This window comes from Orbicella faveolata, unplaced genomic scaffold, assembly GCF_042242905.1.
Source record: "Orbicella faveolata isolate gen_17 unplaced genomic scaffold, um_ofav_v1 contig_35, whole genome shotgun sequence".
Taxonomy (NCBI): Eukaryota; Metazoa; Cnidaria; class Anthozoa; order Scleractinia; family Merulinidae; genus Orbicella; species Orbicella faveolata.
This window is the reverse complement of record NW_028301564.1, coordinates 23,474,220-23,499,933: the sequence shown is the minus strand read 5'-3', so window position 1 is coordinate 23,499,933 and position 25,714 is coordinate 23,474,220. Positions and strand designations below refer to the sequence as shown.

At 38.7% G+C, this 25,714-nt stretch overlaps 1 protein-coding gene and 1 pseudogene across 2 annotated transcripts in view; both read right to left on the bottom strand.

The window, feature by feature from the left end:
- LOC110065308 (sushi, von Willebrand factor type A, EGF and pentraxin domain-containing protein 1-like) overlaps positions 1-8,674 on the bottom strand; it is a 50,781-nt pseudogene extending 42,107 nt beyond the window's left edge. Inside the window, exons 1-4 of the transcript XR_016202074.1 lie at positions 7,927-8,674; positions 6,288-6,449; positions 5,379-5,540; positions 1,727-1,915 (exon numbers count right to left, since the gene is read on the bottom strand). The product of XR_016202074.1 is annotated as a sushi, von Willebrand factor type A, EGF and pentraxin domain-containing protein 1-like (transcript). The remainder of the gene's footprint in view (positions 1-1,726; positions 1,916-5,378; positions 5,541-6,287; positions 6,450-7,926) is intronic.
- An 11,212-nt stretch (positions 8,675-19,886) lies between these two features.
- Positions 19,887-25,714, bottom strand: part of LOC110065306 (sushi, von Willebrand factor type A, EGF and pentraxin domain-containing protein 1-like) — a 46,490-nt gene continuing 40,662 nt past the window's right edge. The window contains exons 31-34 of the mRNA XM_020772434.2: positions 25,151-25,324; positions 23,854-24,189; positions 23,363-23,549; positions 19,887-20,222 (exon numbers count right to left, since the gene is read on the bottom strand). Coding sequence (XP_020628093.1) covers positions 20,000-20,222; positions 23,363-23,549; positions 23,854-24,189; positions 25,151-25,324 — 920 coding nt within the window. The 3' untranslated portion in view covers positions 19,887-19,999. The remainder of the gene's footprint in view (positions 20,223-23,362; positions 23,550-23,853; positions 24,190-25,150; positions 25,325-25,714) is intronic.

Genomic DNA, 25,714 nt, shown 5'->3' with positions numbered 1-25,714 from the left:
TCAATACAGTCCAAAATTATCGTTAGTAAAATATTGTAAATAAAACACCTATTGACCGGTTACCTCCGCGGCCACCATTTGGTCATTCCGATAAGGGTTTCATTATTGTCTTTACCCCTATTAAGCGGCCACCCAAAATTTAAGAACTTTGTTTTGGAAAGGGCGATGGCAGATAGGAGTCTGAAATTGAAGGTGCATGACGAGTGATAATTCTAACACACGTCTATCATGATTGTCTTGAATTGACTCCATGTTCACCAAGAAATTTATAGCCCGACAGTGAAAAATTAAACATTCAAGGTACACCAACCTCTATTTAAGCGGCTAGCCCCATTAAGCGGTCACTACCCATTTCTCCGAGGGTAGCCCACTGTATTACATGTAAACCAAAAATAATTGCATAGCGCGAAAAGACCTAGGTATGAGTTTAGCGTTACAGTATTACGCAGGGAATGTAAGTGGCGGTGGTCGAGTGAAAGATAACAACAGGGGCAATGGTAAACCATTCATTCTTTTCATTTCTTAATTCAATCTCTTCCTACTCAACACGATTGTGTGCTCCCAGTGATTCCAAGCCTTACAGAGTCTTACGTATTAGGATAGGAATTGTCCTACCCCTACCCCCTAAAATGGGATGGCAGCATTGCGTGACGAACAAGGAACTGCTTCAAGCAAGGATTCAAGCCATCAAACCATGATGATCAAACGTAATATTTTGGTGTGGTGCAAAGCAAGCAACTATCTACAAATGACTTAGCCGTTTTTGACTTAGATGCAGTGGTGATCATATGTGTCGAAAGAGGGTCACAGATTCATAGTATTCGACCGTTAAATAAGTGGACAGTTGGCGATGTACATCGGACGTTAACCTTGTGTAAACAAAAGCAAACTTCTGCTTTATGTGCGACGAATGGTGAGAGAAACACGTCAAATCGGCTTTGGACCTGCCTTTTACAACAAATGAGGTTAGAACATTTCGAAATTATCAGCTCTGTGTCTATTTCAACTTAACATAGGTCAAGTCATGCGGCGCATGCTAAAATATACGTCTAACCCGTAAATTGAAATTTGACGACGGATGGTCAAATATTTGCATTTTTGACGTACTTTGAAAAGCTCTCGCGTCGCTCACAATCATTTGCCCAAAGAAATTTTTACAGCAATCTGTAGACCATCCTTCTGCAATTCAACCACCAGAAGCTTGATCCATTTGAAGGTTTCGCACATGGTGAAAATTAATTATATTCACGAAGTACTTTTAAGTGAATGAAATACATGTCTTCGAAATTTAATTATTTTGCATCCAAAAAGACAACGCAACATTCCCTAAAATCGACCCAGTACACATTTAAACATTGCGCAAAAATATTTGAGTGTTTTAAGACGGAAGAATAATGTGGTTTTGCATGCGAGGCTCTCAAACTTGTGTGATAAAATGGTGCGTTAAATGACGATTTTAACGGAATTTGGTAATTTGCATATTTCTTTGAAATAAAAGGATATTTTGCCAAAAAAACTATCCAGTAGTTTTTGTCATGCCCTAGCCTATCTACCATGAAAATATGAGCGAAATCGAATTTTCGACCCTTGCCGAGTTATTTCCCATTTTTATGGACAGGGACTCTTAAGGGCAATTTTTGTTTTCTTTGGGCAAGATAATTCAAAATACCACTCCTTGACCCTTTGGTACTAATCTCTTTTGTGTATGTAATGTTTGTCCACATACCTGGACATGTCACAACGGTCCCACTCCAAACCATAACGTCATATTCGTCAATGGTGCATGTTCTAGTAGAACTCTCGGTCAGTTCGTGTCCTTCGGAACACTGAAACTCGCATGTGGATCCGTAAGTGTTGTAGCAGTTTCCTACGATTTCTCCATTTTCAGGGGCAGTCAGCGTCTCACAGATACGTACTGTTTGAACAAGTAGAGATGAAAAACAAAACCAAACTTATCATTTTGTTTTATCATTATTTTAAAACGAACTTTAACTGTCTTTTCTAGGTCAACATGGCATTTGATTCGTCAATGTACTTTATTTTATTGATATGATACTTTATCTACTTTCGTTTTAATCAGTTGTACTTTTTAATACCATAGGGTAAATTATTTTATTTACTATATTACATTTTATTAGCTATATGTACGTCCACATTAGCCTCATTGGCTGCCAATTTTGCAACCTGTACCACCAAATAAAGTGATGATGATAATGACGATAATGAAGATGATGATGATGATGATGATGATGATGATCTTACACCCATCTGTTAATCCTCAGACGTTAATGCAAACGCGTGCCCCACATTGAAGAAAGCGTAAGGGGTAGGGCGGTGTGAGTGGATGGAACCCATCGCCTAGGCCTGTATTTTCTTTTCAATAAGGTTATTTGCGTTTAATCAGGATGGTCCTCGACTAGCTGGTCATGGTGTCGTCTGACGTCACGTGAAGTTAAGTTCAAACAGGTGCTAATCCTAAAATGTTGATAAAGAAATTGGGAGACTGCCAGCGGATAGCTTGGCTGCTATAGTAGCCTTGAATAGCGCTGAATTTCACCTGCTGTTTCTAACTTTAAAATTTGCACTGAATTATTATCGAAACTTGTTTGCTCTCAGATCCAGTCTTGCTCAACATTATTTTTCAGTCAAATATGATTACTCCCCGTTTTGTATCTCACTCGGTCCACATTAACTATATAGGCATACAATAATAACAAAGAGAAACTACAAAATTGTACATCACGTGGTTTGGGCTTCATTATTTGCTAAGAGGGAAGGTGAGGAGTTCCCTCATTTTCTTTTGGCATTTACAACTAAATAGAAAAGCTTTTGAACAAAAAAAAAACTTGTAAGAGACCATTGGAAAAAATATTGGAACACTGGCATTTTGATTTCGTTAAAATGAAATCATTTTCACTTTAACAACGTGTATGCCCACGAAAATACAAAGTCAGTAAAAGACCACCTACCTCAAAATAAAAATTTAATTAACAACCAAATTGGTTTACAAGAACACATTGATAATTTCTCGTGAATCTCCTTGTGCTTTTCCAGGCAAAAAGGCAAGATTACTTTTACAGCTAGGCCTATAGTGTAGTAAACCTATGCAATACTTTCCACTGGCATACCATGAGCGTGATATTCCAGAAGTAATATAGACGAGTATGTATACAAAGAAAATCAGGTCAGCAGTGGGATATTAAACAATTATTGAACGAGGTTTTTTTTGTGATATCTAGAATGATCAAGGTCGAGGCTGATAACCCTTACCGAGACCTTGATTATTCTGGATATAACAAAGACTCAATCTAATGATTGTTTTATTATACATTGAACGAAAAAAATGGACGTCATGTTTTCGCTTCTTCACTGACGGCAAGCAACACAAAGCGCGCGAACTTGACATAATTACCCGTGACCTTGAGTGTCATTGGCATGATTATTGTATAATCTGCAGAGGTGACGTCACAGGCGCTGATTTCAAAAATTCACTATACGCTTTCGACCAATCAGAAAAGAGATAGTGAGTTTGATGTATAATAATCATAGTAATTGTATGCCACGAGAAAACAGGATACAATGATTTAGTTTCATGCCTTGCTGAGTCCATAAGAAGTTCTAGACAGAAAGCATAGAAAAATGGCATATTACTTCGACACGTTACTCTTTTGAATCCCGGTTCAAATTTCTCCGTCTGGGTTTCCAGATACCCACTAGAAAATCACTTAATAAGTTCAAAAATTATTGTGCTGGTAACTTATGTATGTCCCAAAATATTTCGTAACCGTTCCTTGGCTGTCGATTTTGTTCGAAATGTACTTTTTAAAGGTCTATCAGGGTTGGTCTATACGCTTTAATTTACAGAAAGTCAAATTTGACAAAGATTCAATTCTTGTATTTGCTATTAATGTTTGAAAATTCAAGCTACAATTTGACCTAAACTAAATCAAAAAAATTCCAGGCTAACGTTGCCAACTAGACTTTCTGCAGCAAAACTTGGAGGTTGCGACGAATATTGGTAAAGCTTCGTGGAGTCTTACTCGAGAGAGAATCGCAGAAATTTGAAACGGAGTACTACCATTTCCATAAACCAAACGTAATTCAAACGTATACAGCAGCAGGCAAAACCTTTCGATGCTCAAGGTAATATAAGAAGATTGAGTTCCTGCATGTAATCAGCCTTAACCGGCCGAGAGCCTATCAACACCACCGTTAAGAGAAGACGCTGGAAATGGATTGATCTCACACTAAGGCGTGGTGAGAGGAACATAGCGCGCCACAGGATGAATTGAAACCCACAAGGCACACCGAAACGTAGACATAAAGTTACGTGGCGCAGAAGCATCCAGAAAGACCAGGGCCGGGTTGTTCAAAGCCTGATTAAGGTGATTCCTCACATTTGCATTGCGCATCCTTACTGCGCAAAATTTATGGCGTCATTAGCGCGCGTTCGTGCACGCGCACATTGAAAACATGGCGGATTTGCCTTGATATTGAGTTCCGTCAGTTGAAAAATGGCTATAGCTCACTAACGAACTCGGGTACCCCAAATTTTTTTCCACTCATTTTAATCAACTAATCATAGCAGCTGCACTGTAGTCTTTTCTATTTTGCAGTTTGATAGCCATGGCAAGCAATTTGGTTCCAATATTTTAACAAGGATTCAGCTGTCTGTCAAAATCAAACTTAAGAAGTTTATTTGTGTCCGACACAAGTATTGACTGTAGTTTGAGGCGTGTTTTCATGAGTCTGGGCTCACAAAGAGTTTACAATAACTTGGAATGCGTTCTTGTAATAAGCATTAAATAATGCTAAAATGGGACATTTTTAATGCCTCACTGCTCCTTAACGAACATGGCACCCCCCCCCCCCCCCCTTTTTTTTTATTTTATAATTGAAGTTCTCATATGATAAATATTCAGTGGACAAAGTTTGAACAAAAATCTATTGGCAGTTTTATTTCAGGGAAATTACCTTAAGCTAACCCAGGATTAGCGAGAATTTTGATGCGAGTTTTGTAACTTTTAGGTGAGGTTTTCTGTTTACACTGTTTGTCCTTCAGTTTTGAGCTAGACTAAGCTCAAACTACACAAAACGTAAGCAGTAAAAAACAGTTTTATGCAAGAGAAATTAATACTTCGGTTAACTTATAATCCTGGGTCAGCGTTAACCGACTTTCGAACAACCCGGTCCTGATGGAGATCAACATGGGTTGGTGCGAGGCCAAAAGAGTGGCTCAAGACCGTCAGAGATGGAAAGTCACGGTAGAGGTCGCCCTATGACCCCGATGGAACAAAGTGGAGTAGACCAGCTTCGATGGCATCTGCAAATCTTTAGACTAACTATGGAAGCTCGACTCTTATCATGTCTTAACTTACTTGTGCATTCTTGTCCATTCTCTGGTGATCCACTCCATCCTGTGAAACAGTTGCAGGCGGAGATAGATGAGCTACCTTTATTCGTGTGACCAGAGTTATCAGGGCAAGCTGTACACTCGTCTGCATAGCCAAGGAAATCCTTGTAAGTTGATTCCGGACATTCTATGAAACAAAAGCAAACAAATTTAAAATTAGCTAATATTACTGAGAGATTCAAAAGTATTTTGTTCACATATTATTAAATACATCATTATCAAATCTATCTTGAATGCACGAGGCGGCGTCGCTGTTAGCATGATAACAGTGAGGACTGGGCATCTAGCTAGAAATTCTAAAAGATTTGCATGCAAGAAAATTGACAAGCGCATCGACAAGCACATACATCGACCTACTGAAATATTAACAATTGTGTTATTAAACAATTAACTCTTAGGATAAAAACTAGAGATAAAAAACGACGTTTCGATCTCGCTGAGATTATTTTCAAGTTTAAAAAAGTAAAGTGATTAAAGTTCTTGCGTATATGAGTAAAATTAAGAAATGGGAATTTGAAAAGTGGTAAAAATATGTAAATATACTCTGAACGTTACAAAACGTAAGTGATAAAAGGTAAAATTAGTCTATAGGACTATGTCAAAAAGATATAATAAGTGTGAAGTATAAAATACTCTTCGCTATGAAAATAACTTTGCGCGGATAGAGTCAGACTGCTTGGTCAGAGTTGACTTTAGCACTTTTATAAAAAAGCATCTCATAAATTAGGCAGTTAAATTTGCTCTGGCGTTTCCGTAAGGTCTTAAATCAAAGATCTCTGTCACTTGGGTACCTCCCACGTTAATCTACAATTGAAACATGTTTTGCAACAATATGTTTTATCCAAGAAAGTAAGCAAAGTAAGTTCTTTCTTACCGTTACATTCACCCACATATCCAGACCCTGCATATCCCTTCGGACATGCGCACTTGTAGTCCCCGTACACCAATCCACAGGCACAAGTGGCGAGGGCGTCACAGTTGTTGTTACATTTATCAGCGGTCACAGATTCTATTTGCCACACCTCCTCATAAGGATCTTAAAAAGAACGAAAAAGACTTGTTTATACCTGTGACGTGTTACTTTTATTCTACACTACCTGTCTTGAACTTTTGCCAAGTTTATCTTGATTTCTATTGGAGATGGTATCGAAAATGGGGTAGGCTGTCTTTGATCGATCTTTTGTGGCTTAATGAGGTGCAACCTTTTTATGTTACTGAACTCAGCGATTTGTGTTTTATCAGTCGTGCTGACAAATCTCGAGAATTGGCCCTGGAGGCCACAAATTAAGTCTGTTACATTTTGTGAGTGAGATTTAAATCAGTAAAATTTTGAGATTTAAAACCCCTAAAAGTAATGAAAGTCATCAGCAATTTTATGGCAACAAAACTGTTCCGCGAGCTCGAGTGGTCTGGTTCTAACTTTCAAAGGTCGTCAGCTGTCATGCAGAGATCACGTGCCAAGAGAAAATTCTTTGTTGACGTTGCTTTTTCACTAATAATTTAACGAAGGCACATGCTGTCAACTTGCCCTGTGTCCGCCCAGCTATACCGTTCACGGCTTGCGAAAAACAAATCCGTTCACTTGGTCTAAAGTATATTTTACTCGACTATGCGATTCTTTAACCGTTAGGAAGTTCCTTTGCAACCGGCTAAATGCCGCTAAATGCATGCTTGTTTCCCCGAAGATATTAACAGGAGAAACGTAAATTGCCATTGCCACTCACTTTTTTTCTCTAGGATGGCCTGCTCTGAACTGCCTCTTGTTATTCATTTGTTTAAAATAATTTTATAGTGTTCTTAGCACTCTTTTTAAAAAAAGAAAGTGCAACATTTATCCCTCGATCTCGTCTCGGAAAAAAGCAAAACAATCTGTTTCCCTAGCGATCATTACGTAATGAACTATCTTTAATTCTGTGGAGTTGGTGCGGACTAATATACAAGTAGAATGTAAAGGACTATCACTCTCAGTTAGAAACGTTTTATTCTTAAATACTGTGAAGTATTGAGCATGAACACTCCTTTGAAAAAATGAAAATGGAACAGTGATTGGGCCTTACGGTATGCCTTTCGACAAAACGCTTTTAGCATGAAGCTAAACACACCTTGGAAATTACATTACTGACTCCTCCTCCACGAAAACAACTAACATGCACGCAACGCACGTACGCACAAACATAAATATATTTGAATCTAATCATTTTTTCCTACTCAAATCAAAAACTTCTGAAGATTGTGTTACCGTTTTCGTGTGCTTTATGGATTAACTAACCAGACCACAATTGTCCCGTGAAGAAATGTTCTTTTTGTACTTTAACGACTAAAACAGGAAACCGAAACTGAAAAGAAAAGAAAAGCGACTGAACTCTTCAGAAATATCAAGTAATACACAATGAAACTAGAAACGGTGTCTGATTCCATTGGGTGCTCTCTCAAAGGAAAAACAGTTTCGATTATCAGTTTTCTTTGTAATTAAAAAACGGAAAAAGTTCATTAAAGGAAATTTAGTCACATACCTCCTCTGAGATAGGTTGCAAGCTCAGCAAACTCGTCGAAGTCTTGCAAAAGAAATGCGTGCTTGTCTGGATCATCAACAAGAGATTCAAGGTTTGCGTAGTCAATGTTACCAACACCTATGGCAAAAATCTCCACATGACCCGCTATGAGGTTTTGTGCTCGTGAAACGGGGCTCGAGTCGCCGTAAGGTGTGTTCCATTTGCCATCAGTGAGAAGGATAATGACAGTTTTAATCGTAGTCAGCGGCGTTCTTTTCAATCCGTTATTCAGGCAAACCTCCCAGGCCAATTGAAAAGCGTCCCTCATGTTCGTGGCCCAACCGTTGATACTTTGGGACATCGTCTTGAATTGTTCGTTAAATGTACACTTGTTCTTGGAAGTATCGGGGTTGGAAATTTGAGTGATGAATTGGCTCGCCGTGCTTCCAAACGGTATCACCTCGACACGGGTTGCTTGCATGTCCACGCTGATCTCATTTAGCAAGTTGGTGACGAATGTTATTTCTTCATCGTAGTCGCTAGACGATAAACTGCCAGAGGTGTCCACTAAAAACACAAGATCAGAGACGGAATTATCGAAAGAAAGCACTTCATTTCTCAGCGCCAGGAGCTCCTCTTTTGAGACATCTAGCCAGTCTTGCCCTGAGATGAATTGAACATTTACCAGAATAAAAACGACAATGGGGAGGAAAACTCTTATCTCCTCCATAGTTTAAGCAGTGTTCGCACAACAGTAAGAGTTATCTTCAGTTGTGAGAGTTGTTCAAGCACAGCTGTGTCTAATTAACACAGCGATCCTTTAGGCAGCTGAGTAATTCTGTTCCGAGTGACTTCAAATCGAAACTATACGTTTTCATCACTGTTATATTTATTTTTATAATGACATAGAATATCATAACGTATTTTTTGAGGAATATGTGGAAATGCACTTAGAACCCTCTAATTCGTCGATTTAGTGCAAGGACGCATCTAAAAAGTTTTTCACGACAACGACTGTTTTGCTTACTTCTTAGTTGAAGAGAAGTTGATTTAAAATTAGTGAATGCCGATTGAACATAACGCATAGGTAAACATTGGACAGCTTGACAAACAAGGAAACATTTATTCCCAACGTTTGCTACCCACGAGTAAGTTTTGTTTTTCTTTCACTGGATAATTGCAGTTTGCTAGTGTGTTGGAAAATAGACATCCCAGTCAGTTCCTTGACAACAAGAGTCCGTTAGCTGAAATTGACATGCTATTTCTTTTAAAGAGACTTATTCAGGGAATTCTTCCCACGCAGCAATTGACTCACTTGAGCCGGAAAAACTCACGGAATTCCCAAATCCACGACGTTTTGGAATAATTCCCCTTCATAGTTTTCTGCCCTAGCACTGATATTTTTTTCCAAGTGTGTATTTTACACGAATGTAAAATTACAAAGAAAAGCTCGATATACCTACACACATTTTAATCTGAATTCTGAATGATGTTTTTGTGTAATTAGCTTGACTATTTTTAAAAGTATAATTTCTCGAATTTCTTTCAATAATTAAAAGTCAATGAGACTGAAAATCTCGAGAATCGGTGGCCGAACTCGAAAATTCAAACACCCTGATACTTTCCCTGAAGAACAATTTAAAGAACTAACCTCGAATATACCAATGAAACTTCCTAAAGGTTTAGAGCTTTCGAGAAATTTGCAAAACGATAGAAAAGTCGATTTTCCCTCGTTAACTGCATGTATACATTAATTTCTCAAACTCATTAATAATTGATCAAGAAGTTAAACGCCAAAAGATTTTTAAAACGCATTTGAAAAAGCAAACGACGTTTCGGCGCTACGTTACGCCATTATCAAGTTGACAAGTGAAAAAGTATAAGGTGTAGTACGAATATATAAAATATGAAACAATACATACAATATTTGCTGGTCCTATGGGCATAATTCCCAAGGTAAGAAACACAAAAAAGAAGAAAAAATGTACGACATTGTCACGTAAACAGTTTGGCGTGACTGGAGTCGGTTTACGTGTTAAGCGAAGGTTTGAAAAGGTATTCAGCCTTTGTTCTGTTTTTGCCACGCTGTGTCTCAAGGTGTTCACAAATCACATTGAAATAGCTATACAACGCATTGAGTGTTGACGATCGGGGCCTTGTTAACCTTAACACTCAGAGTTTGTGACAGTTTTCTGCTAGTAAAGACGAGTTTTTCGTTAACATCAGAGAATAGACATCTTTGCGTACGCGATCGGCTGATCGCTGATTTTTAAAGGGCAACAGTGTGATACAAATTATGTCGGGTTCACTGCCCGGCACTTACATCAACGCATAAGTAAACACCGTTATACAGCCATCGGGAAACAAAAATCTTTTAGCGCTTAACTTCTTGATCAATTCATTTTCTAAATCTCTCATTTTCTAAATCTCTCATTCATCAAGTTAAAACAACGAAAATTACAACCGTGTAGGGCCTTTAGATACCCGGTCTAATTAGCATAGATTTTGACGATTTTACTTCTCCGTTCTACTCCTTTGTTTTTGTTTAGATTGAGAAGATATTTCAAACACTCGAGACAGTGTTTCATTGGCTATCCAAACACCTCGAATTTCGTGAAAAATACTCCGCTGCGCGCGTAGAATTTTCAACTCTCTTCTCGGTGTTTGGACATCCCGACGAATCATTCTCTCTCGTGTTTAATATATTACATGAAAAATGACCAAATTGTACTCGCTTGTATTCAAACTCTATGCAAAAATAACAGAAGAAAAGAAAAAATCTGAAAAAGGTGCAACTTTTCTATTTTTACTTTCCATTGGTACTGTTCACTGCTCTACAGTTATTTCAAGGGGTTTAGCGTCCTTTTGAAAAAGTGTCACCGCCAGGTTTAATGAGCTTGTCTAAGTAAAATATCAAAACTTGACTATTTTCAGAAGCTTAAAATGCATCTTGGTAAGTCCGATATGAAGTCGAATTGAGTGCTGTACAAAAGAGACGGTCCTTGCGACTATGACAAAATGCAATAAAAAATCAGGGCACTTGATTTTCGTAATAATTTCGCGATGTGCTGCTGTCAAATTGGAACAATTCTATTCATTTTTGGAGCAAGTTCTTCAGCTCAGTGATCCGTATGGGTAAGTTCGGTTTGGAGGCTGGTGTTTGCCGAAGAGAGAGCAAAACTAGCAAAAATGTCATTTTATTCTGTCCGTACATTAATTTTGTTCTGTGCTTACTATCTGGTTGAATGAAATCTGATGATAGGTATTATCAAACCTCAGTAACAGGTTAAGGTGGCTGCACCAAGGGCTGAGTGATGTCACGTCAACAAAACCTCCTGGCAATTTTTTGAACTTCTTTATGAATCTATGTAACTATTTTTTCTTGTCTTTTTCATATCCTCCAAATGACGTAATCCACATATACACGAGTCGCTTAACTGGACAAAGTGAACATACCTAACTAAATACCTATGGAGGAATACATCTGGAAACCAAAATGGATCGAAAAATGCGCAGTGAAGTAAATTAAACTGTACCTATTTAATCTGAAACGTCTAACCCTTATATAATTGACGTGACGCCGGTTAGGTAATGGGGTGTATATGGTCCACCGGGAAGTTGCCAGTCCTTTCCTTCAAGTTTTTGATTATAGATTGTAAACACAACGCAAGATTGAGTGAGAACAGTTTGAATGATGCTTTGATTTATTTTTGTGCCTCTTTGGTATATCTTAGGCTCTATATGAAACTAATCCATACAGATCTCTTAGTAGAAGAAGTTGCCGCAAAAATGAATGAGTTGCAAATTTAACAACAGCATGCAGCACATCGCGAACGTTCGTCTTTTGCCAGTACGAGCAGTTATTGCCCAGAATTTTTATTTCATATTGTTATGGCATGCATAAGGGCTATTCTTTTCCACGATGTTCAGATCTTAACTTCATATCGGACATAACAGGATGTATTTTAACCATCTGAAAATAGTTAGTGTTCGTACTGTCACTGTCACAGCTGAGTATGATTACACTTGCCCATTCAATCAGAGGCTCTTTGAGCCAACTTGTGAGATTTCAAACATAGTTAAAATAGAGGGAATGGTTATGAGGCATGGCAAAGTTCTTTGTTGGCTATTTTGGGGGTAACCCTGCACAAAACCTGGCAAAATACAAAAGGTGGTTATGTGTGCTCATACAACTAACCGATAGAAGCATACCGATTATGTAATTCATGCATAGTCAATGAGCATGAAACAAAAGATGTGCAGGGTCAAGGACCTTCCAACATAAATCTTAGATGTTTGTTTGCTTCTTTGATGTTCACCAGGTTTCTTAACCATTTCCCTCTATTAACAATGGCTCAAATAACACATATTTATGACAAGGGTGGTCAAAGAGATTTTGAAGAGTTTGTATAACGTTCTTCATGAATAATTCGTCAGTTGCAGCTTGGCAAACTAGTAAGATTTCAGATGCAGTAATCTGAACACTGGTGAAGAAACATATTTTGAAAACCAGACCTCCTAAGGATAAGCTTTTCGCGTAGGTTTGTTCCATTGAAGAGTCCCTCAAAAGTTTCAAAACACGGTCATATTTGGCCAGTCACATGACCAGAACAGAAAAAACCCTAAAACTTTAAACTAGTGTCAATAGATTGAAAAAGGTGAAAATGGGTCACACTTGAAAAGAAGAGTCACACTTGGAAAAAATGGGTCACACTTAGAAAAATGGCTCACACCTGGAAACGAAGGTCACAATTAGAATAAACGGCACGCAATGCATGCAGACGCGATGACATTCAACGGCCATTTCTAAAATTCTGTCCAGAAAATTGGAAAATAAACAAGCAAACGGATGCTCAAACGTAAGGCATGGTTCGCACTGTGGACTTTTTTGTTTTTGTCACACAAGTTTGTCAGGGCATTTACATCCAGAGTGTTACTGGGGTCGCACGTTTGCGACATAAAAGATATACGATACCATACTGATGATAATTATTGTATTATATTTATCGGCCCAAAGCTGAAAAGCACTTTCTCATCGTCAAAGCATCATCGCTCCCTTTGGCTAGACTTTTTCTTTTTAGACGTTTTCTCTCCCAAGAATGTCTCTTTTGCGAAACAGAAGGCTGCTCTAGATTCGGAGGTAACGACGAAGCTGCCTATGGCTGTATGTTTTGCTGCTGAAAACAAATCAGCTGCGAGTCATTTCAACTATGCTATGAAAACTGAAAGCGTTGAAATTAGTGCGGATTAAAGTGGTTGGTCATACAGAAGAAAAAAGGGTCACGCTTAGAAAAATGGATCACACTTGCAAAAATCGGTCACACTTTGAAAAAAAGGTCACATTTGGAAGAGAGTCACACTTGGAAAAATGGGTCAAACTTAGAAACGGGTGTCACACTTGGAAAAAAAGGGTCGCATTTGAAAAAATGGGTCACATCTGTAAAAATAGCTCAAATTTGGAAAAACTGGTCACACTTGGCAAAAAAGGGTCACACTTGGAAAATTTGTCACATATGGAAAAGTGGGTCACACTTGAAAAAATGGGTCACACTTCGAAAAGTGGGTCAAGCTTACAAAAACAGGTAACAATTAAAAAAATGGGCCAAACTTAGAAAAATGGGTCACTTTTGGAAAAAAGGGGTTCACACTTCCTAAAATAGGTCACACTTGGAAAAATGGGTCAAACCTGGAAAAAAGTGATACACTTGTAAAAATGGATCGCACCTGGAAAAAACAGTTACACTTCGAAAATGGGTCACATTTAGATAAGTGGGTCACATTTGCAAAACCGGATCACAATTGGAAAAAAGAGCTACACTTGGAAAAATGAGTGAAACTTGGAACGAGAGGTCACACTCGGAAAACAGAGTCACACTCAGCAAAAATGGGTCACCCTTCGAAAAAACAATTACACTTGGGAAATTGGGTCACAATTAGATAAGTGGGTCACACTTGGAAAAATGGATCAGACTCGGAATGCTGGGTCACACTTAGAAAAATAGGTAAAACTTGGAGAAATAAGTCAAAATTAGAAAAAAAAAGGTCACCTTTGAAAAAATGGGCCATACTTGGAAAGAAGGAGTTCTCAATTCCAAAACAGGGTCACACTTGGAAAAAGTGTTCAGACTTGAAAAAAATGGTTCAGATTTGGAAAAATTGGTCACATTTAAAAAAAATAGGTCACTCTAAGAAAAGTGTTTTTACACTTGGGAAAAAAGTCACACTTGGCAAAATGGGTCACACGTGGAAAAAGGTCACACTTGAAGAAATTGGTCGTATTTGGAAAAATGGGTCACACTTGGAAAAAGGTCACAATTGAAAAAATTAGTCACATTTGGAATAAAGGGGTCACATTTGGAAAAATGGGTCAACCTGGAATAGTTAGTCACACTTAAAAAATGGGTAACAATTGGAAAAATGGGTCACACTTGGAAAAATAGGTAACATTGGAAAAATGGGTCCCACTTAGAAAAGTGGGTCAAACTTGGAAAAATGGGTCACTCTTGGATAAAAAGGTCTCACACTTGGAAAGCTGGTTCACACTTGGAAAAGTGGGTCACCATTAGAAAAAGTAGGTAACAATTGGAAAAATGGGTCATACTTGGAAACGTGGATCACACTTGAAAAAAAAGGGTCTAACTCGGGAAAATGGGTCACACTTGGAAAAATACGTCACATTTGGAAAAGTGGCTCACACATAGAAAACTTGGTCACACTTGGTAAAAAGATCACACTTAAAAAAATTGGTCACGTTTGGAAAATGAGGGGGTCACACTTGAGAAAAACAGTCACACTTGGAGAAATGGGTCACACTTGGAAAATGGGTCACGTTTGGAAAAAAGGGTCACATTAATATAAATGAACAGCACTTGGCAAAATGGGTAACACTTAACTTGGAAAAATGGGTCACACTTGAAAAAATGGGTCGCATTTGGAAAAATGGGTCAGACTTGGAAGAAAGGGGTCACACTTCGAAAATTAGAAAAAATAAGCAACAATTGGAAAAATGGGTCACACTTGAAAAAAGAGTCACACTTGGAGAAATGGGCGGTCACACTTGGAAAAATGGGTCACATTTGGAAAAATGGGTCAAACTTGGAAAAAAGGGTCACAGTTAAAAAAAATGGGTCGCATTTGGAAATAAACGGCACGCAATGCATGCAGAAGCGATGACGTTTAAAAATTGTTCCTAGAAGATTGGAAAATGAGCAGACAAACTGATTGTTAAACTTTTGGGTTACAAATTTTAGGGGTTTACATTTAGGGTAGTCCATTGGTGGTTCATTCAAGTAATTCATGTACCAGGTCCATCTTTTTAGTCCATGTGCTAGGGGTCAGCGAAATGTACCAACCCAAATAAAAAGCACTCTGCTGAAAAGTTCCTCTCTCTGAAATCAACACCTTATTATCTTTAAAGATATTTGGCAAAGCTAATTACCTCACCGGAAATTAATTTGTTGTTTTAACCATATACTTGTCCAAGAGAAAATCATTTTCTCTTGACTTGTCATATCGCGTGTGCGACGCGCTTGTCTATCTAAAATTGTATGTATCGAAGATATGTTATTATGAGTTTGCCCGTGAGCGCAAATTTATCTGACACTGTATAAACCAAAATCCACCCCCAAATCTTCGATTAAAAGCTGAAATTAAAAGCACTCCGCTGATTCTACAAACAGCAAAGGAAAGCCGCAAACTGAGTACAAGTTTCTCTCTCTGAAATCGACACCTTATTATCTTTAAAGATATTTGGTAACGCTTATTTCCTCACAGAAAATTAATTTGTTGTTAACCGTATACTTGTCATCAATGAACATTCGTATTGTCTTTACCCTGACAAAACTATTATCAATTGTTTAATCAGAACCACTCTTTCGTTGACAGAAAATATAAAACAGCGCATTTCCAAAACTTCATAAAAAACTGAAAACTGCAAATAAATCGTACCCTGACTTCATTATCATTACTGTAAAATGTATATTTCAGTGCTCATACAATGCTCATTCAATTCACTTCAAGACTGGCAAAAGTACAACTGCACTACCAATCCGTAAATTTTATGTAGACCCTTCAGCTATCGCGTGTGCGACTTGCTTGTCTATCTAAATTTGTATGTATGAACGATATGTTCTTATTAGGAGTTTCCTAATGAGCGCAAATTTGTCCAACACTGTATAAACCAAAATCAACCCCCAAATCTTCGTTTAAATGCTAAAATTAAAAGCACTCCGCTGATCCTACAAACAGCAAAGGACAGCCGCAAAGGAAACCCGCAAAGGAATGTTGTTTATTATCTTTAAAAGTATTTGGCAGCACTAATTACCTCACCGGAAATTAATTTGTTGTTTTAACTGTATACTTGTCATATCGATTAAAAGCAGTCTGCTGATCCTACAAACAGCAAAGGAAAGCCGTAAAGCCTTCACCTATCGCCTGTGCAACTTACTTGTCTATCTAAACTTGTATGTATGGAGGATAGGTTCATGTTATGAGTTTGCCCGTGATCGCAAATTTATCCGATACTGTTTAAACAAAAATCCACCCCTAAATCTTCTTTTAAAAGCTCCAATTAAAAGCACTCCGCTAAAACTACAAACAGCAAAGGAAAGCAGCAAAGGAACTCCCAGAGTGCATTTCGCTTCCACGGGGGGACAAAAAGTGCGCGACATGAGCGCACGGACATAAGCGCGACAAACTATACGAAATCACTATCCAAAGGAATGCATGCATGCCAGCATAAAGCGATGACGTCACACAATACGTCATTGCTTAAAAAGTGTCACACTCCGAAAAATGGGTAACAATTGGAAAAATGGGTTACACTTAGAAAATAAGGTCATACTTGGAAGAAGGGGTTTACAATTCCAAAAATGGATCTTACTTGCAAAAAAGGGTTACACCTTTAAAAATGAATCACTCTTGGGAAAAACAGTTACACTTGGAAAAAAGGGTCACATTAGTAAAAATAGTTCACATTTGTTAAAATTGTTCCCGCTTGAAAAAATGGGTTACACTTGAAAAAAAGGATCACTCTTGAAAAAAAGAGTTACACTAGGAAAAATGGGTCACACTTGGAAAAATAGGTAACATTGGAAAAATGGGTCCCACTTAGAAAAGTGGGTCACACTTGGAAAAATGGGTCACCCTTGGATAAAAAGGTCTCACACTTGGAAAAATGGTTCACACTTGGAAAAGTGGGTCTTTGAAAAATACAGAATTCTTAAGAGTATCATCACATGGTCTGAAATGAGGCAACAAACCGCCCAGTCCAAAATAGGTCTATTACTCACATATCTCGCTTCTAGAAGAAAAATAAAATTATACATACATCACCAGCCACATTGCCTGTTTGACATAGCTTGTGTTCCACATGATTGGAGAGTAAATCTCTCTCGCAAAAAGTAGATCTACACACTAGTCAGTCTCTTGGATGTTAATTTGTCTATCCATCACTCAAAGTTTAGGGCATCTTACTAGCTATTTACTCGATCTTGGATGCTGACTTGTAGACAATTCATGAAGAAAAGTTCACTCTGCATAGAATACAGAAGACATCTACGGTGAAGAACAACAAAATTAAAAGATAAAGCAATTTGAATTTTTCGCTTGAAGTAAGCTTATTTTAAAATACAAATTAAATCACCGGTTTTGAACTTAGGTTATGAGCACCACCAGAATTTCAATGTGAACAGAAAAAAGTAAATAAAGCCAAAGCTTAACAAGAACTTAGGCTTACCTTGGTCTCTACCATCAAATTCCCTAGCCAAGAAAAAAGTTATGAGTCTAATTATATCCACATATAGTAAACACGATCTTTTTTGCTGAGCTTGACTTGTATCAACTTTGACCTCTCCGGCCACGCTGTTGTGACCTATACATGAGCACAGTCATAAATACCTCTCTCAGCTTTCATCTACGTGTGAGCAAAAACCCATAGGCAAAATGACACATATTTACACATGAACTAAAATGGCCGCTCTCAACTTTGGAGGTCTTCGAGAAACTCGTACCCAGGCTCTCCATGCCAAAAGTTTACATCTAAGTGAGTGACATATTTGCATATCCTGCCCTATATCAATAGTCGTTTCTACGCCCCGCGTATCCACGGCTAAAAACGGTCACTCTTGTAAAAATGGATCACGACTAAAAACGGTCACTCTTGTAAAAATGGATCACACCTGGAAAAATGGGTCACACTTGGACAAAAGGGTCACACTTGTAAAAATAAGTCACACCTGGAAAAAAAGGGTCACATAAGGAAAAAAAGGGTCACAATTGGAAAAATAGGTAACACTTAAAAAAATGGGTCACACTTAGAAGGTGGCTCACACTTGAAAAAATGGGTCACACTTGAAAAAATGGGTCACACTGGGAAAAAGGTGTCACTTAAAACGTGTGGAAAAGCTGGTCACACTTGGAAAAATGGATCACACTTGGGAAAACGGGTCACACTTGGAAAAAAGATTTACACTTGGTAAAATGAGTCACCCCTAGAAAAATGGATCAAATTGAAAAAATGGGTCACACTTGGGAAAAAGGGTCACAAAAATTAGAAAAATGAGTCACACTTAGAAAAATTGGTAACACTTGAAAAAATGTTAACTCAACAAAAATGGGTCACACTTGGAAAACAAGATCATACTTGGGAAAATGAGTCACACTTGCAAAAATGGGTCACACTTGGAAAAGTGGCCACCCTTCGAAAAACATATCACACTTGGAAAAATGGGTCACACTTGTAAAAATGGGGTCACACTTTGGAAAAAAGGTAGCACTGTAGAAAAAGGGACACACTTAGAAAAAAGGGGGTCACACTTGAAAAAAAGGGTAACACTTGGAAAAATGGTTCACTCTTGCAAAAATGGGTCACACTTCGAAAAATGGGTCACACTTGGAAAAATGGGTCACACTTCGAAAAAAGGGTCACGCTTGGAAAAACGCGTCACACTCAAAAAAAAGAGTCACACTTGGAAAAATGGGTCACACTTGGAAAAATGGGTCACTTTCGGAAATCTAGGAGAAATCAATTTTGGTTCGACTTAGAGCGAGGTTCGAATTAGTGAGGGTTCGAGGTATCAAAGTTATCAGGAGTCGACTGTAGTGTCTTTCTTTTGACACTAAATGGGAATACATAAAGATTTGTTAGTTGTAGCGAAATTATACAACGAGCAAGCAGCCGTTGAATACAGAGAGCGCTGTCAGATCCGTGTTTGTTAGATACCAGAGGTCAGTCTCCAAAGATGCCACGCATAATACTAGACTGCAAAACAGTCGTATTTTTTGCGAACGCGAGCGACGGTCAATATTCAAACGAAAGGTCGTTTATAAACGAAACCATTTCCGTGTGAACATTGTTAAGGTTAAAAAAAAACAACGCGGTCAGTTGAAAGCGAAAAACCCGAGTGTTTTGCCGTTTTGACAGCGAAAAAGCTATCGCGAGTACCATTGCTTTAAGTCTGAGTGCAGTGGATTAGCGCTATAAATGTTTCCAGATAATTGAGAGGTTTTTAATTACCTTAAATTTGTTTTCCGAATGATTCCGTTGACAGGTAGATGCCGTCTTTAACACGTTTCTTGCCAAGAAGCATCAAATTATTTTTATTACCGTGTGGTTAAGTTGGCTTCATGATTAAAACTAGACACCCTCCTGACTTTTCGCTATTCACTAGCGCAAAGTCAGCAATACATGGGCAGCTATTTCAAAACTTCAGGAATCACGTCGTGTGATTGGCATGTCCAGTAATAGCCAATAAGCATAAGTTCTTCAAACAAGAGGCGAATGGCTGATTATCCAACATGGCTAAATTCTGGAGATTCCCCAGGGAACACTTGGCTTTACTACTAGGAATGTTATGAAAGGTTAGGGTCAACCCGGCACTTTCGGCTCCTCCCCCTCCCCCCTCCCCCGCTTGCCTAAATACTGTTAGGAAGTGTGTCCATATAGAAAAAAAAAAGCGACTGTAAAAAAGCACTGCAATACGTTTTGTGGTTCTGTCGGACACTTTATTACTGCACTGTTGTGCGTAATATTTGCTTTTAATCTACTACAGTGTTACGAAACCCACTTTTTCACTGATACAAGTATTAGATGCTATCAGGCGTCTGGAGTTTCCATTAAACTTCTCTTCTTCTTCTTGCTGCTAACGTAAGGCCAGTATTTCTGGTAAGTCCCAGTCCACCCAGTATAGAGACGGCCTGATGGGTTAACTCCGTTGGTTGTAAACTGGATCCACATGTAATGCTCCCCCTCCTTATAAAAGGAGGCGGTAGGAAGGGAACCCCCTCCCCAGCCGTATGTTAAAAGGTGTTCGCCAAATCTGCAAAGAAAAAATATGATATAATTAAGGGACGATACATTAGAAGCTGTATAACCAGGCCCAGGTTTAAGGTGGTATGGTACCCTCAAATGGACCAAAAAGTTTGTTTAAATATGGTGAAGAAAGATCAACTGTGTGCTATTGCACTCAAGAAGAGAAATTAAATTTCTAGAGTTTTACTCAAAATGGTTGCTATGGAAACCAACCACAGCCTTTTGAAGTAGTGTTTTATAGTGTTGATGCCAACACTTCCTGCTCTTTTACAAAACAAGATTTGACTGTCAAATAAGCATATCATGTAAGTTTCTGTTTTGTTCTGTGCAATGAACCTAAGTTTTGACAGTTAACTCTTATTTTCAGTGCTTTTTACAGCTTTATTTGGAAATAACCTTATTTTTTACCACACCCAGTGGACAAATCATCTCGTGTCACGTGACAGACCTTAAAATGTTACGAATTTTTTGGTTTATGACATCACGACATTATTGGTCTTTGATCAGCCCAAGTTTCGGGAATTCTACTTAAAAACCTTGCAAAGTAGAAATGTTGGCGCGAAGTCAGTCGGTACACGAACTATTAAGCATTTAACGAGCCACAAATAGTGGGGGGGTGCAGATTGGATCCCGGGGGAGGGGGTGCAATGGTTGCTCTATTTTGTATAAAGTTACCGCAGTTGTGGGAAATATTCCTTGTCATGAGGGAAATGAATGAGCCTGTGATGGCAATTTGAGGCAAAGCTTTTCACAAATAATTATATCAATCGAGTTGTGCATGTCTTAAAAGTTTTTTTTCTAAATAGTTTCGTTCACAGAAGTTAAAAATAATCTATATTTTTGGTCACGTTCTTATAGTAAACAGTCGTTGCTATGGCCGTTGCCACGTGAAAAAACTTATACCACTATGTACTTTCCTTAAATTTCACACTCATCTGGAAAGAAAATTCTGCAAGATCGTTTCAAAATGTTTTTGACAAGTTCTCAAGGGTCTTAAGTCTTGTATTTCCAAGAAATTGAATTTTTCATGAACATCGCCATATTTTAGGGTACCATAAGCCCTTAAGCGTTGTTCAACTGCGGAAACTTAGTGTTACATAAAACGTTTCTCTAATCAGTGCCTCTCTATCAAGAGAGGATAATAATAATAATAATAATAATAATAACAATAATAATAATAATAACAATAATAATAATAACTAAGTTTCAAAATACTACTACCAACTAAGGTTAAGAGTGGTTAGGTAAAAATTGTTTCAGTTTGTGTTTAAAGCTACTTTTTGGCAGCTCACTCGGCAAATGGTATAAGCATGCAAACAAACCATAGGGCCGATTAGGCCGGCGCTTATCTCCGGTTTCTGTTGCATGAAGTGACTAGGATATTTCTGATGGGAAGTGAGTCCATCGCGGGGTTACCCCTGCCCCAGTATTAAATTCACCAATACTCATTTATACACCTGGGTGGAGAGAAGCACTGTAAAGTGTCAGAGTAAAGTGTCAACACAATGTCCCCAGCCAGGGCTGGAGTCGAGCGCACGAGCCGAGAGTACTTTTGATACATTTTTAGGCCATTCAAGAGGAATACGCTTATCTACTTCATTCTCTCTCTATCAGGGGCTTCCAGGTAAGAGAGTGAATCCCACATATAGGCCTTTTACCCAAGATAATCCCTCTTTTTAGACATAGTACCCAATTCTTCCGTGGATGTTACTTGCGCGTTGCGTGGATGTTTTCGAGGAGGATTTGTTTATGCCTCGTTTAGTTCCACTTCAAAGCGAAGCAAAACCTCTGACGCTGTGGGGATGTCTTCTGATCTTTGACATTTTAATATCAAAGAAGTAAAGGAGCTTCGGCTCTCACTATGTTTTACTACATTTCGAAGCTTTAATAAGAGTTTAAATAAGACACAGACATTCCCTGCACAAACAATTTTCGACCTACTAATCTCGCAAAAATTTGCTTATTAATCTCCTAAAAGTCGAATGAACGGCAAAAGAATGAACAGCCAAACAAGCAAAAATCAAACGAAAGCCCAGCCGAACTTAAAGACAGCTGAGAGTGCAGAAAAAATCCATGCTATGAAACGTCTTTTCAAAATCAAAACACATAAAATGAATTTTCGCAGTTCCCGCCATATCGTCTCAGGTAGTTGCGAGAAAGTCGCTTGGGCTGTCCACGCATCGCGCGATCGCACGCGTAACATCCTTGGAAGAACTGACTAACATGTCTAAAAATAGCTTAAGAGGGATTACCTTAGGTATAAGGCCTATATGGGGGACTTACTCTCTTGTCTTGATATTCTCTTGAACAGCACTCATACTCTGTCGAATAGTTTTGCTCCCAGGCGATTGGTCTAACAGCGTGATGTGGCTGAGTATGCCCTAGCTAAATTGGGGAATATCCGATTGATATTCCCCAATTTTCAAAAGATCCAATGTGTGATGCATTGCCAAAAATACTTAAGGACAATAACACAATAGTCCTCATTTAACTTTAAACTATACTCGGACATTTGTCCTTGAACATTTTCTGTTCCTTGAAGCTCGAAGTTTTCCGACGAGCTACGCTCTCGATCAGAGAACTGCTCACTTCTCAGAACACATAATGTCCATAGAGAAATATCCGTGCATATTTTTGCGCCAAATGGAGCCTAGTCATTTATGTTTCTAACTCGCGTTTGTGGAATGATTTTCAAATGTTCAGCGATCATCTTAAAGTTCTATGCCTTCAAAGATCGTGTTGTAAATTCGCATTCGCGATTACACTGAAATCCCGGTTTTTGATATGATACTATATGTTATAGCTTATAGCGTTCCAGCATTGAGTTAAACTCATAGTTGTCAAGCTAACTGTTTTAACAACGCACTTATTATTAGCATGGCTGTCTCACCAAGCAATATGCTTTATACGGTACATAACACGTTGAGAGCCAATTAACGGTATAAACCTATGACACTATAACATGAATATTATATTGATATATCTTTAAAAGAGGAAGCAGTAGCTTATCCTCTTTAACCCTAGTTTTGAACGTAAACTATATTCCGTTGCCACGCCTCAAGACATGTGATCCAGAGGGCTCTGACTGACGACAAGGTGAGTTAAAATAAAATAGACAACGGCTAAGTTTGTTTCAAGAGAGCTTACCTTCCAGCGGTAATCTTCACCAAGTCATAATTATCTTCTGTGTTGAAATCAGTGAAGATGAAGTCTGGGTACTCCACTGCGCGATACAGCAGCCACACGCAGTCAACGTTGTTCGGATAACCACTTGGATAGCCTGGGGACGTTATTGTGCCAGTTCCTTCTTCGTATACGCCTCCGCAGTTTGACGCTAGGAAATGACACATAAAAGATTGTTTGTCAGTTAGTCAGAGTGGTGACCGTTAAACAGCTAAACAGTATTTTTTCTGGAGTCAGTACAAACAAAATATTCCATTTTCGTATGGACGAGCACTCGTTTATACAATCCACAGAAGGGTATTCGATGAGTTGACGTTAGACACACAGCCAAACTTTAGCTGGGCGACCTCAGATTCACAGGATTGAACAAATAACACTTTCCCAGCACACTTCTCGTGATTGTTACAACAAAGAAAAATTAGCAATCAAATTGAATGAATGTATGTCATATTTACCGACTTGCTTGTAGTTGAAACTGAATCCTTTCCTAGTTGTGGCCCCATCACTGATGAATCTCACTCGCAGCACATTCCCGGATGAAGTAAACGGTGGCGGTTTGTACGTTGTTCCGTCAAATACGATGACAGGCCTGTCGTATTGACTTGTGTCGTAGATCAGCACGAAATCTTTACCAGTCTCCGTCTTAAATTCGGTAAAGTCAAGTCTGATTTTCTTGTTCACTGGAACCTGTATCTGCCACGTGCAGTATTCGTTGTCTTGGTAATTTCCAGGGTAGTTTGTCGACGTCACCGTACCACTTGGCCCATTTAGGAATGTTCCACAGCTCGTGTCTATAAAAACAGTCGGGTGTTTTCAGTACGTTTTCTTTGGACTAGGGACTCTCCGACATGGTACATTGACAGGGGCTTTGGATGCGCCGACGTGCAAAATAATTAATCGCCTTAATTTGATTATAAAAAAAAGAAATAATGATAAATGTTGTTAGCGGCGTAAAATTGGAGTCTGTACGAAAATTAAAGGAGTCCTTACGCCTTCATAATTTCTGTTTACTGGACTTTTATGTTAGCGAGGTGTCACTATTAACGTCATTAGTTTACCAATTTAAAGCGATAGCTTTTCCTAGTTATATTCAGTGGAGCCCTATTAATACGGTCACCAACGGGCCATGAAAATTTGGTCGTAATAACTAGGTGACCGTATTATCAGGGTAGAGTCAAACCTCATGACTGGTCTAAATTAAGTGACGTCTTAGCAGATACCTTACACATTATACTGATAATTGCACTTCTAAGCAACTCTTCTTTACTAAGCATCGGGAATGCAGATATAATTGTAAAAAATTGAACCTTGAATCATTGTATAAAGTATTAACAATGGAAAGATAAACATAACTGGTTTGAGTGGCCGTATAAAAGGGGTAAAATTATTAAGGATTATACAGGTTGGGATTTCAGAATGTGGCCGTTGGCCGTACGCATTATTGGGGTGGCCGCATTAGTGAAGTTTTCTTATAAGAATATGTATGAGTGTTTCGCCGGGACAAAATAAAGTGGCCGTAATAACGAGGTCATCGTATTAACGAGGTGACCGTAAGGCGGGGTTCCACTGTACATAGTGACTATTTCCTTCAGTAGCTATGTCTTTAAGAGTGATTTTAGCGAAGTCAATTGTTACAATCTGAAGCAGCTATTCGCGATTTCTAATTTAGCACTGGTATAACCATAAAAATTTGCACTTGGAAGTGAAATTATCGCAGGACTTGGACCGAATGAATTTTAAGCCATTACTTACGTTGACAAGTGGGCGGAGCTCCTGACCATGAGCCATCTGCTTGGCAAATCCTGGTAAGGTCGCCAGTAAGTTTGTACTGAGGATCACATTCCAACACTACTGTGCTCTGGTAGGTAAACGTATTTCCATATCTGACACCATTAGTCGGTGTACCCGGGTCGCCACAGCTTACAACTAAAAACAAATTATAAACAAATGCCGCACATATTCAATACAGACATGTTCTTACTGAAGCCCCTTATTCTACCGTTATAGCATTTCTCCCAAGAACGGAATAATTAGAAAAATATTATAGCAGCTTGTTAGCAGTCAAACCATTTACTAACTGGGACTGTTGCCTTGACGCGGCTGAATGACTTGTGTGTCCTAATGACTCTATGAGTTATGCTGGTGGGTTTGTTTTTCACACCTCTGCTAGGGCCTCCCAAGCCGGAAAGACAAAGAAGTTCCAGGGCCCTCCAGGTGTGGGGGTTGGGTCAGAGGCTAACAACCCCGCCTGTAATGAGTACTTGTTTCGGAAGGAGCATCTTCCCTTTGTGCCGCGCCAGATTGAGGGCCAGTGAG